Genomic DNA, 12,942 nt, shown 5'->3' with positions numbered 1-12,942 from the left:
TAACGTCTTTATGAGCTTGAACAAGGTTTACACTTGATCTTCGAAGCTGTAGCGACAGATCAGCCAACTCTTCTAAGGCATCATGCCTTACAAGACAAAAGGTTGGAGACAAAAGATGTAGATGACAGTGTATTACAGAGCCCTTTGTATGGAGTCCGTTGTTTTGAGTCCCGTTTCGTGTCCTCTGATGCTTCTAAAAATGATTGTGCAGAGCCCTGTAATCTTTCCTTAGAGCTTTTACTGACAATAAACTGGAGGCCACCCATCGAGTGTCAAGCACACGACCGATTATTAAAATTTATTGCTCCAAACCTTTAGGAACAACTGCCAGCCCCCTACTGTTTTTCCGAGAGCAGCTGAAGATATTTATAACTTTATCCATGAATATTTTAAAGTTATTAATTCCCCCCACTTCTTCTATCGTGTCGTGCACGACAAGTTCTAAACGATGATTCAAACAATGCCAGATGAATAAGCCTTGAAACATTTCCATCACCTGCTTTCCGAGGCCAGACTTTTTTCCTAACATGACAGAAGCTCCATCGCAAGTCAAAGTTATTAAATGGTCTTTCAAAAAGTCATAGCTTAGACCTAGTGATTCTAAACGCTTTAAAAGTTCTTCCAAGATACCAGATGCTGTTGCGTCATTTAGCTCAAAAAGCGTCAAAAAATTGTCATGGGGTATTCCGTTCCTTTTAACAAGGTTCTAAAGTATACAATCAAAGCATTTTTGCTTGAAAGAGAAGTAGCTTCTTCCAAAATAAGTGAAAATTTGGAGTCACTCTTTATTAAATTATTCACTAGATCTGATGTCATCTGGTCAGAAATATGAAGCACTATGTTAGAGCAAGCAACATTTGAATGTAGTATTCGGCCCATGTCCAAACCATATTCAATTTGGAGATCAATTTCTGTCTCAAACTCATAAAACGATCTATTTCACTTTGCTTGCTTATAAACTTTGAGAAATACGCGCTCAGAAACAATTTGTTGTTCCTTTACCATGGAAGCAACTGAGTTATGAATGAGATTTTTTTTTCTGCGTTAGTCTGGATTTTGTTCGCTAAACCGTGAGCTTTAGATGTGCAGTGATCTAATTATTTTTCCCTTAGAGACTCTTTTTTACTTGTCCCATATGAGCTTACAGTTCCTAAAACCCATTGCTCACCGAGTTTTAACCCTTCCGTTTTCTCAGCACCTAGTGTAGATACACTTCTACAAACTTGGCAACCTAGCTTTTTTTAATAATTAACCACGGGTTTTTAGCTTTATAATCTGTGCATTGTTCGATAGATCATCAATCTGGCTTTTCATCATCAATTATCATTACTGTCTATAGATGTTTTGTCCGTATCCATATCCACCAACTGACAGAAATTTTCATTTAGCGACGACGACGTAGGAGAAGGATCCTCAGCTTTGGTGTATGCATCTTCTTCTCCAGCCACTGTTGAAGTCGTGGATTCTACATCTAAACTGCGGTTTTCATTACTCTCAGTAACTTTTTGTCTTTTAGGTTTAAAGAAGTCACAAATTTTTGTAGAGGTATGCATAACTACTAAACTATCGTGTCCACTCACTGTCACAATATGTAAGTAAACACCACGAACAAATAGAAACAAAGGTGTCGGTTCTGAGCAGAACAACAACTGAACTGCAAGCGGCTGACGTACATAGAGTGAGTGAATAATATTGTTGAATGTGAATTCCGAAAGTGCCTACTGGATTGTTTGTTGGCTTCTCGGTGAGGCAGCGATGGCTAACAAGGTAAACTGATTCAAATTGAAAAAGCCGTAGACACAAACTGTCTGAATCGTGGACTACAAAGTCTGAATTCACAAACAAACATGCAGATAGGCAATTATAACTCAAGAATCTCTTATGATTTAGGTAGCACAAGAAATAAGCTATGGGTATAATTGTAAGTGAAGTCGCAAGAAAGTGCGCTGCCGTCGCACTCTCTTGCACTTCGCTGCTTAAACTATTAGAGCAAAATCGTTTGATTTAGTGAATTGCAGAGCACAAAAATAACCACACAAAGTCGACGAGAGCATATCTTTGTCTTTCACAGTTGAGTCACAATCACACTTTTTCTGCTTTGTAGTTGCTGAAACAGGCGATTTCAGAAGACAAAAATCATCATCGTTCAACCGTAATCTTTTATTTAGGTACATGTTTTTGGGCTCTCCAACCTGGTTCTACATAACGTGATGTAGTTGTTATGGACTACGTAACGTATTTCAAGAGAGCACGCTGGCGGAAAACAGTCTTACTTCATACGTTGTTGTTTTGGTCTTCAGTCCTGAGACTGGTTTCATGCAGCTCTCCATGCTACCCTATCCTGTGTAAGTTTCTTCATCTCCCAGTACCTACTGCAACCTACATCCTTCTGAATCTGCTTAGTGCATTCATCTCTTGGTCTCCCTCTACGATTTTTACCCTCCACGCTGCCCTTCAAAGCTAAATTTGGGATCCCTTTATGCCACAGAACATGTCCTACCAACCGGTCCCTTCTTCTCGTCAAGTTGTGTCACATTTTCCTCTTCTCCTCAATTCTATTCAATACCTCCTCATTAGTTATGTGATCTACCCATCTAATCTTCAGCATTCTTCTGCAGCACAACATTTCGGAAGCTTCTATTCTTTTCTTGTCCAAACTATTTATTGTCCATGTTTCGCTTCCATACATGGCTACACTCCATACAAATATTTTCAGAAACGACTTCCTGACACTTAAATCTGTACTCTGTGTTAACAAATTTCTCTTCTTCAGAAACGATTTCCTCGCCATTGCCAGTCTACATTTTATATCTTCTCTACTTCGACCATCATCAGTTATTTTGCTCCCCAAATAGCAAAACTCCTTTACTACTTTAAGTGTCTCATTTCCTAATCTAATTCCCTCAGCATCACCCGACTTAATTCGACTGCATTCCATTATCCTCGTTTTGCTATTGTTGATGTTAATCTTATATCCTCCTTTCAAGACACTGTCCATTCCATTCAACTGCCCTTCCAACTCCTTTGCTGTCTCTGACAGAATTACAATGTCATCGGTGAACCTCAAAGTTTTTATTTCTTCTCCATGAATTTTAATACCTACTCCGAATTTTTCTTTTGTTTCCTTTACTGCTTGCTCAATACACAGATTGAATAACATTGTGGAGAGGCTGCAACCCTGTCTCACTCCCTCCCCAACCACTGCTTCCCTTTCATACCCCTCGACTCTTAGAGCTGCCATCTGGTTTCTGTACAAATTGTAAATAGCCTTTCACTCCATGTATTTTACCCCTGCTACCTTTAGAATTTGGGACAGAGTATTCCAGTTAACATTGTCTAAAGTTTTCTCTAAGTCTACAAATGCTAGAAACGTAGGTTTGCCTTTCCTTAATCTTTCTTCTAAGATAAGTCTTAAGGTCAGTATTGCCTCACGTGTTCCAATATTTCTACGGAATCCAAACTGATCTTCCCCGGTGTCGGCTTCTACTAGTTTTTCCATTCGTCTGTAAAGAATTCGTGTTAGTATTTTGCAGCTGTGACTTATTAAACTGATTGTTCGGTAATTTTCACATCTGTCAACACCTGCTTTCTTTGGGATTGGAATTATTATATTCTTCTTGAAGTCTGAGGGTACTTCGCCTGTCTCATACATCTTCCTCACCAGATGGTAGAGTTTTGTCAGGACTGGCTCTCCCAAGGCCGTCAGTAGTTCCAATGGAATGTTGTCTACTCCGGGGGCCTTGTTTCGACTCAGGTCTTTCAGTGCTCTGTCAAACTCTTCACGCAGTATCGTATCTCCCATTTCGTCTTCATTTACATTCTCTTCCATTGCTATAATATTGTCCTCAAGTACATCGCCCTTGTATAGAACCTCTATATACTCCTTCCATCTTTCTGCGCTGGTGGTGGTGGTTAGTGTTTAACGTCCCGTCGACAACGAGGTCATTAGAGACGGAGCGCAAGCTCGGGTTAGGGAAGGATTGGGAAGGAAATCGGCCGTGCCCTTTCAAAGGAACAATCCCGGCATTTGCCTGAAGCGATTTAGGGAAATCACGGAAAACCTAAATCAGGATGGCCGGAGACGGGATTGAACCGTCGTCCTCCCGAATGCGAGTCCAGTGTGCTAACCACTGCGCCACCTCGCTCGGTTCCATCTTTCTGCTTTCCCTTCTTTGGTTAGAACTAGGTTTCCATCTGAGCTCTTAATATTTATACAAGTGGTTCTCTTTTCTCCAAAGGTCTCTTTAATTTTCCTGTCGGCTGTCTCTATCTTACCCCTAGTGAGATAAGCCTCTACATCCTTACATTTGTCCTCTAGCCATCCCTGCTTAGCCATTTTGCACTTCCTGTCGATCTCATTTTTGAGACGTTTGTATTCCTTTTAGCCTGCTTCATTTACTGCATTTTTATATTTTCTCCTTTCATCAATGAAATTCAATATTTTTTCTGTTACCCACGGATTTCTACTAGCCCTCGTCTTTTTACCTACTTGATCCTCTGATGCCTTCACTACTGCATCCCTCAGAGCTACCCATTCTTCTTCTACTGTACTTCTTTCTCTCACTGCTGTCAATTGTTCCCTTATGCTCTCCCTGAAACTCTGTACAACCTCTGGTTTAGTCAGTTTATCCAGGTCCCATCTTCTTGAATTTCCACCTTTTTGCAGTTTCTTCAATTTTAATCTGTAGTTCATAACCAATAGATTGTGGCCAGAGTCCACATCTGCCCCTGGAAATGTCTTAAAATTTAAAACCTGGTTCCTAAATCTATGTCTTACCATTATATAATCTACCTAATACCTTTTAGTATCTCCGGGATTCTTACATGTATACAATCTTCTTTTATGATTCTTGAACGAAGTGTTAGCTCTGATTAAGTTATGCTCTGTGCAAAATTCTACCCGACGGCTTCCTCTTTCATTTCTTCCCCCCAATCCATATTCACCTACTATGTTTCCTTCTCTCCCTTTTCCTACACTCGAATTCCAGTCACCCATGACTATTAAATTTTCGTCTCCCTTCACTATCTGAATAATTTCTTTTATTTCATCATACATTTCATCAATTTCTTCTTCATCTGCAGAGCTAGTTGGAATATAAACTTGTACTACTGTAGTAGGCATGGGCTTCGTGTCTATCTTGGCCACAATAATGCGTTCACTATGCTGTTTGTAGTAGCTTACCCGCACACATAGTTTTTTATTCATTATTAAACCTACTCCTGCATTACCTCTATTTGATTTTGCATTTATAATCCTGCATTCACCTGACCAAAAGTCTTGTTCCTCCTGCCAAAGAACTTCACTAATTCCCACTATATCTAACTTTAACCTATCCATTTCCCTTTTTAAATTTTCTAACCTACCTGCTCGATTAAGGGATCTGACATTTCACGCTCCGATCCGTAGAACGCCAGTTTTCTTTCTCCTGATAACAACGTCCTCTTGAGTAGTCCCCGCCCGGAGATCCGAATGGGGGACTATTTTACCTCCGGAATATTTTACCCAAGAGGACGCCATCAGTCCGCATCTCGTGGCCGTGCGGTAGCGTTCTCGCTTCCCGCGCCCGGGTTCCCGGGTTCGATTCCCGGCGCGGTCAGGGATGTTCTCTGCCTCGTGATGGCTGGGTGTTGTGTGTTGTCCTTATGTTAGGTTTAAGTAGTTCTAAGTTCTAGGGGACTGATGACCATAGATGTTAAGTCTCAAAGCGCTCAGAGCCATTTGGACGCCATCATCATTTAACACATACAGTAAAGCTGCATGCCCCCGGGAAAAATTACGGCTGTAGTTTCCCCTTGCTTTCAGCCGTTCGCAGTACCAGCACAGCAAGGCCGTTTTGGTTATTGTTACAAGGTCAGATCAGTCAATCATCCAGACTGTTGCCCCTGAAGCTACTGAAAAGGCTGCTGTCCCTATTCAGAAACCACAAGTTGGTCTGGCCTCTCAACAGATACCCCTCCGTTGTGGTTGGACCCACGGTACGGCCATCTGTATCGGTGAGGCACGCAAGCCTCCCCTCCAACGGCAAGGTCCATGGGGGTTACTTCATACGGCTGATGAAATTTAAACGGCTGAACAGACGTTCAGAAATATAGCTAAGAACCGACCCTATTCAACCAGATTTCAAATAAGAAAAAAACGGCAATAAAAATGGAAGTTGCGTTTAAGAACTATGTTGGGGCAGACAGACTTACGGGTCAAACATATACACCTCCTTTCTGCATTGAGAGTTCAAATTTGCCCCCTGTTGAAGATCCCCTCTATTGTATAGCGCCAACCACGTTGTAAGAAGGGCGCGGGCAGATAAAGATTCAAAGGTCAAGAGTGCTGTGGACAAAGGGACGTATCGGCTCGAAAGGCTGCCAACTTTTAGTCATGCGTGCTCCATACGCACATTTGATTAGTAGCTATGACACAAATTACGACAAGGAATAAAATGATTTCGTGAAAGCACATTATACAGACGTTCGCATTCAAACACGGCTTACGTTAGTTATTTATCACTGGAACACACAACATAAGACGTCGCCTTGCTACTACATCGCTGCGGTTGTTGGCAGTCGTAAACATAAGGCGATATTTACGATCACAACTTTGGAATGATACTCAACTTATCTTGGGTATACTGTACATGCGTGCACACACACACACACACACACACACACACACACACACACACAGTACATCCTGCGCGTCACACCACGTTGGCGACCCATTGTCACGTTCATTTGCGCCGGCGCAGCGGCAAATTATAGTTACGTTGTGATTAAATACACGTGTACTATTTCAAATCTCCCGTGCTGAACTGTTAAAGGCAAAAAAAGAGGGGGGTGTCTGGGAGGTGCCGGAACGCGTTCCGGCCGAAATTAAGCCCTGTATCTGCTGTTGTTCGTCACGTGAGAGTGAATTATCCCACTCTCCTGACGCGTGATGTGGGGAATTTTAAACTTGACATTTGTGTGTACGAACTTCATCAACTATCTGTTGACGCCATTCCGGTAAATCCCGACGTTCGTCTTATCTGGCCTAATTCTGTCATGAACGTGTCTCCTGTTTTTCCAGGGGCTGCCGGTATTTCAAAGGTTACATTTTTGACAGTTTCCCTGAGTTCGCTCTTGACCTTCTTTTCTATGAATCCGTCTTCGTTTCTAATCCACTCCTATTCGCGGTCGGACAATGCTTCGGCATGTACCTTGACAGTATTCTTTACTTGATCCTCTATATTGATAGTCTCAATCTGTTTGGAGGTATCATCAACAACATTCTCGATCGTGTCTACAGCGGTTTTACCTCCCTTTACGTCAGAGATTGCATTATAATCTTCTTTTAACGTCGCAGCTTGTTGATGGTACTCCATCACTTTCGAATTTATCTCTCACTTGACTGCTTCGATTTTGGCATCTAACCATTTGGATAAGTCATCTATTTTCGACTCTACTTGTCTGTCAATTTCTAACCTCATGGCCTTGACTGACTATTGATTTGGTTTTGTACATTACCCAACTGGGTATTTAAATCAGCTGTTATGTCTGCTTTTAGTTCGGTCTTTACCGAGTTTAACCGTGTATTCAGGTCATTTATCTCTGTTTGCAAGTCTATTTTTACTGAATTTATGTTTGTTTATACAGAATTCATACCTGACTTGACTGAAATTACGTCGGTTTTGATAGATTCTACATTGTTATCGAGGTGAGTTCATAAGTCTGTTTTTACTGATTCTATCCTTGCAATAAGATTGGGAAGGACCTGGTCTTTATTACGCCATCTTTCGGCCTTCTCATTTTCTTCACGGGCCTTTTTATCTATTTTTTCCTGCTTCTCATGTTCCCTTCTTTGTCTTTCGAACTTGCTTTCCATTATTGATTCGATCATTGCAGCCAGGTCACTTTTTTCAGAAACAGGAATAGTTTGCACACTAGGTCTAAAACTTCGATCGTGGCTGCTTCTGCCTCCGCACCTGGACCTGCTCTGCATGATCGTAATGGACACGGAGGTCCATGAGAATCACCGCCGTTATCTGCTTTTGTCTGTGTCCGCTGTTTACCGTCAGCTACGTTCGCGAATTATTTGTCAGACGTCAAGAGGCTACTGTGACTGCCGTCAGTCGTTTGTCTGTGACGTAGTGCAGGGACATCAGACGAAATTTTAACTGCGGGTTACGTTCACGTACGTCAAGACGTGCAGGAACGTCAGATGAACTTTCAACTGCGGGTAACAACTGACGTTCACGTACGTCAAGAAGACAAGATGGTTCATATTCATTACAAAAAAATGAAATGACACACGTTTTACCACTTTTGAGTGTAGATATCCGCCTTATTGTAAATTTTTTTGCGCGGCACTGACAACAATAGTACACTTTCGCTGAATTTAACAACCGAAGACTTGACTATTGAAAAAATGGAATAAAGCAGATTCAAGGCGGGAAATGACAGGGTCAAGTATTGATCAACTCGAAAGAAGCTACGTCACTACGAAAGCTTGGCTACCGCATATGAAAATTTCACTTTTCTTTGCTGTCTTGATAGCTGTACAGCTAGATACTAGCGTTTTTTGGTATTTCCAGCATTTGTTCTTTCAGGTCGTTTAACGGTTTTTTTCCACTTCTCTTTCTCGGATGAACTGTATCCACATGAAAAAAATGAAACAGTTATTAGAACAGGCACTTCAATTTTTTAAACACACCCATGAAAAGATTTTTGATCAGTCCCTGTTCGAGAGCCAAGTGTAGTGTTATAAAAAATATAGTGTTGAAGATATAATGAAATTTTGTTTGCAACTTGTCAACAGAATCAAAGACTGATTGTATTGTCTTAGCGTATCAAGTCACTGTAATGATTATTTCAACTGATAAATAATTTTTAAATAATTGACATTCCTTGGACATAGAGGAGCAGATTTGAGATTAGTAGGAAGCAACATTACCATTTCCGGCCATTTGCATGACTGCGATGCAGTCACACCCAGATCGACATTAAGGGAGCAAAAATTTTACTGACTTTAAAAGAAAAACAACAATAACAATTAAAAAGGATTCATTCAGAAATGATAGGAAAACGATAATGTCTCTCCTGCCACAATGCTGTGTTCGGTCCATCAGTGTGATCATAAGTTCTGGAGATAAACCGATACAAAATGATCAACATTCAAGTAATGAGAAGATGGAGATACTTTGGGATAATTTGTCTAAATAATCACACTTCATATATAACACACGTTTTTAATGCTACGTACGTTTTTATATTACAGTTACAATAGCTGGAGCGTATTAACAAAAGCTTCGTACATAACAGGCAATTGTTCTCTTGATGGTATGTGGTCGTAATTAATTACAAAAACATATACATTCTCTGATTGAGAAGACAATTAGCACATTTACAGAATATTTTCCACAAATTGTAAAACACAGACTGCAGAACGCAGTAAGTCCGCGTCCGGCTTTCATAGAATAGAAGCAGTAAAAGGTTAAGCGCTCAAGGCCTCGTTTGTCTTGAAACAACAGAATTCTATTTTGTATCATTAATCGATACCCGTACATGGAGATTTACGGCCGCCGCGCAGGAGCGGCAAAGTCGCTGCTATGCGACGGTTCATTTCTTTTACATTAGAGTTGTTCGATAACTTCAGGCCATCAGGCGTTTGCTATTGAGCGTATAATAATGTTTGTGAGGCGAAAATTACCAATGTTACTTCTCCGAGGTCGGCTCTTAAACGAAGCTCGTAATGTACCAGGGTGATCTGACTCTTGAAAATCGATATAGGTATCACCTGAGACCAGCATTCATCTTGTATGCCTTTCTGTAGATCCTTTATGTGATTCTTACAACTAATTGCATCAGTTTGTAATTACATTTTGGATAGCACGTTTCTGTTTCACTTTCACTAAATTACAGCCGTTTTAAGTGTAGTGTCTGCCAGATTACGATTTTTGTTCATACCCCATACACTCTAGTTGTGCTTCCTAAGTGGCTACTCATGTATCTCCTTTTTTTTTATCCTACACGGGAGTGTCAGGTTTTTTCGCGGCTAATCTTTGTCCTACAGGTGCTTCGGGAGTACAAACGAGCGATAGATATCTCGTACAAGCAAAATGGATTCCAGCACGAAACACTGCTTTGTTGTTCACGTACAACCCACGTGCTGCATTTTTTGTGTATTCGAATGGATTTATTCTCAACACTCAAAGAAATAATGATACAATTAGGTTTCTGCCATTTTATACTGACTTTTTTTTTACCTTTTTAGGTCACTATGGATCTTGTGGAAATGGCGTCGAGCCCGATTGGACACCTGTACAACTGGCCGTTCAGTCTGGACTCTTGCCGGAGTGTATACAACCACCCGGAGGTGGAGAAGCTGGTCCACACGCAAGATCACTACGATCTGGTGATCGCAGAGATCTTCTACGTCGACTGCATGGCCGTGTTCGCCCACAAGTTCCGAGCTCCTCTTGTTAGCATCGTTACGAGCATGGCCTTCCCAAGCGCCTACGATAGGGTACAGTACTACATAAACTGATAAAATTCTGATATTTTGTAGTATTGTGGAACTACTCCTGCTGCCTTCCAACAATTCGCCTTACATGTGTCTTTACTTATTATAAGGTTGTGAAATCTTGTTTACGTTCAGCCTTGAATAGCAGTATAAAAGTACCACTTCCCTCTCCCAAATTTCTGTGTATGTGTAGTTTAAGTGACTTGTACAGTGTGTAAAACGTATAAATGCGGATTCTGGTCAGTGTACTGAACAACATTACATCATTATTTACTTCACTTTCAGACTAATAATTATATCTGTTAAGAGTAGTATGTTTGTAGGTTCTTAGTACCGACAAGTACACTTGGCAAGAGCAAACCATTAATGCATATTATCCCCTATGTAGAGGGGTCAGGTGCTGAAGTATGGAAGAACAGACGTGAAACGGTTAATCGATACTGACAGGTGTAGTTCACTTTGTGGAACATTTACGGCTGTGCAGAAAACATCAGGTCACAACGTTTGTGATGTATTTGTGGGAAAACTGTTAGATGCAGAGAAAAAACTACCAACACACTCATGTGTATATGTATTAAGGTACCACATATATAATATCTGCGATGTATGTCTAAGGTATAAAATAGGAAGATATTATATATTATTTGTGGTATGCACTGCTGGTGTAAGGATGTCTGGGAATGGAAGGACCACCCATATTAAGGACTGAAAATCGTTTGTATCCAGATTTTTATTAACACTCCTGAGAAAAATTACCAATGACGTGCATAGGACCTAGAAACATAAACACAAAAACTATGCAGTTATATAGAATCATTTGAGAGAAATTGCTGGCAATTGATCTATAATATTATCAAATTTTTCAGTGGGATCAAATAACTAAAAAGCTAGAGCGTTAATTCAAATACTTGCTCTCAACTCACATCATTCATGGGAACATGAGCTACGACAGTTTATATTTACAACAATTGTTTGTTTTCTTTCGAAAATTTCTTAAATTTTGCGTGCCTCTCTTTTCTATTGCTGAAATATTTACTGCAAATTTCAATAAGAGAAGCAACTGAAGTTACTTAACAATCTCTTCAAATGTTTTAAGAAAACAGTTTTCAAAACAGGCAGGTCATAAACAATCTATGAAAGTGTTTGACTAAAATGCAACTAATAATTCAGGCTTACCTAAAATGGAATTCATTAAAAAGGAGCAAAAACAATTAAAAGCGCTTCATAAAAAACCACCGCAGGTCAAGCAGTGTGATCCAGTCGAACAAACAATAAATTACTTCAAATTAAATGGAAGGGCAGCATTGGCCGTAATGTTGATGTTTTATTGATAGCAGAATCGATTTTCGATCACATGGTGATCATCTTCAGTGCTGTACAAATTAAACTCAGACACTGGTATCCAGTTATCAATCACCAAAACTGAGAAGCGATCACAATTGGTTATTGATAACTTGATACCACTGTCTGAGTTTAATTTGTACAGCACTGAAGATGATCACCATGTGATCAAAAATTGATTCTGCTATCAACAAAACATCAATATTATGGCGAAAGCTGACCTTCCTTTTAATTTAACATATATGGTCGTTGTGCACACAGCATTCCATGGAGTCGCCAATCAATAAATTACTTACGTCAGACCCTATACGTTACTAGCCACACTTCTTCTTTTCTATGTGAGCAGTGGGAACATGCTCAAAGCAGAAACATACAATGATAGCCTGACTAACAGAGAAGTAATTTTTAAGTTAAACATTTAAAAACTTAGGTCATCAGATTAGACGCTGGCAGCGTAGACAAAAAAGTTGTGAAAAGTCGCTAAAATATAAGGAAACTGTGTAAGAAAACCATCTCCACTTACAACAACTGAGATTCAGCTTCAAGTAATGCCCGGATCCCGAAACGGTAAATACTTAAACGTTGCGCGGGACGGAAAACGTAAATGAAAAGAAGACGTGAACACTTGGCTGACGAACCTCACCAAAGTAAGCACAAGCTTCGCTTGGAAGTATAACCCAGCAAAATACATACAAGATTTGCCCCAGTACGGAACATAAGCTTGGGGACTCTAAAAAACTAAACAAAGCGACTTGGCAGTTTAGTGCACAACGTACCATGCAAAAGAAGAATGTTTTGGACGTCATGAATAATGATAATTGAACATAAAAGAAATGTACAAGATCCCAACAGTTTAAAACACACAATCAAATCAGAACTTTATGACAATTACCAATGGAAGCTACTAGGTTTTTGATACGAGCGACACAATCTTCGAATCACATGGCCAGAGACAGGAACAGGGAACAACGACAACAACAACAACAACAGGGAGGTGAACCGAGTGTGATATAGAAGCAGCAGGGCACAAATACGAGCAGGAAGCGATCGACTCATCATTTTCACGCACACGGCGGGGAGCACTATCAGTCTACGACAGCTGCGTGGTC

At 40.3% G+C, this 12,942-nt stretch overlaps 1 protein-coding gene across 1 annotated transcript in view; it reads left to right on the top strand.

Annotated features, from left to right (window-relative positions):
* LOC126272830 (UDP-glycosyltransferase UGT5-like) overlaps positions 1-12,942 on the top strand; it is an 88,112-nt gene that overhangs the window by 32,835 nt on the left and 42,335 nt on the right. The window contains exon 2 of the mRNA XM_049976030.1: positions 10,244-10,495. Coding sequence (XP_049831987.1) covers positions 10,244-10,495 — 252 coding nt within the window. The remainder of the gene's footprint in view (positions 1-10,243; positions 10,496-12,942) is intronic.

This window comes from Schistocerca gregaria, chromosome 5 (assembly GCF_023897955.1).
Source record: "Schistocerca gregaria isolate iqSchGreg1 chromosome 5, iqSchGreg1.2, whole genome shotgun sequence".
In the NCBI taxonomy this organism is placed as follows: domain Eukaryota; kingdom Metazoa; phylum Arthropoda; class Insecta; order Orthoptera; family Acrididae; genus Schistocerca; species Schistocerca gregaria.
This window is presented reverse-complemented; position numbering and strand designations above follow the sequence as displayed.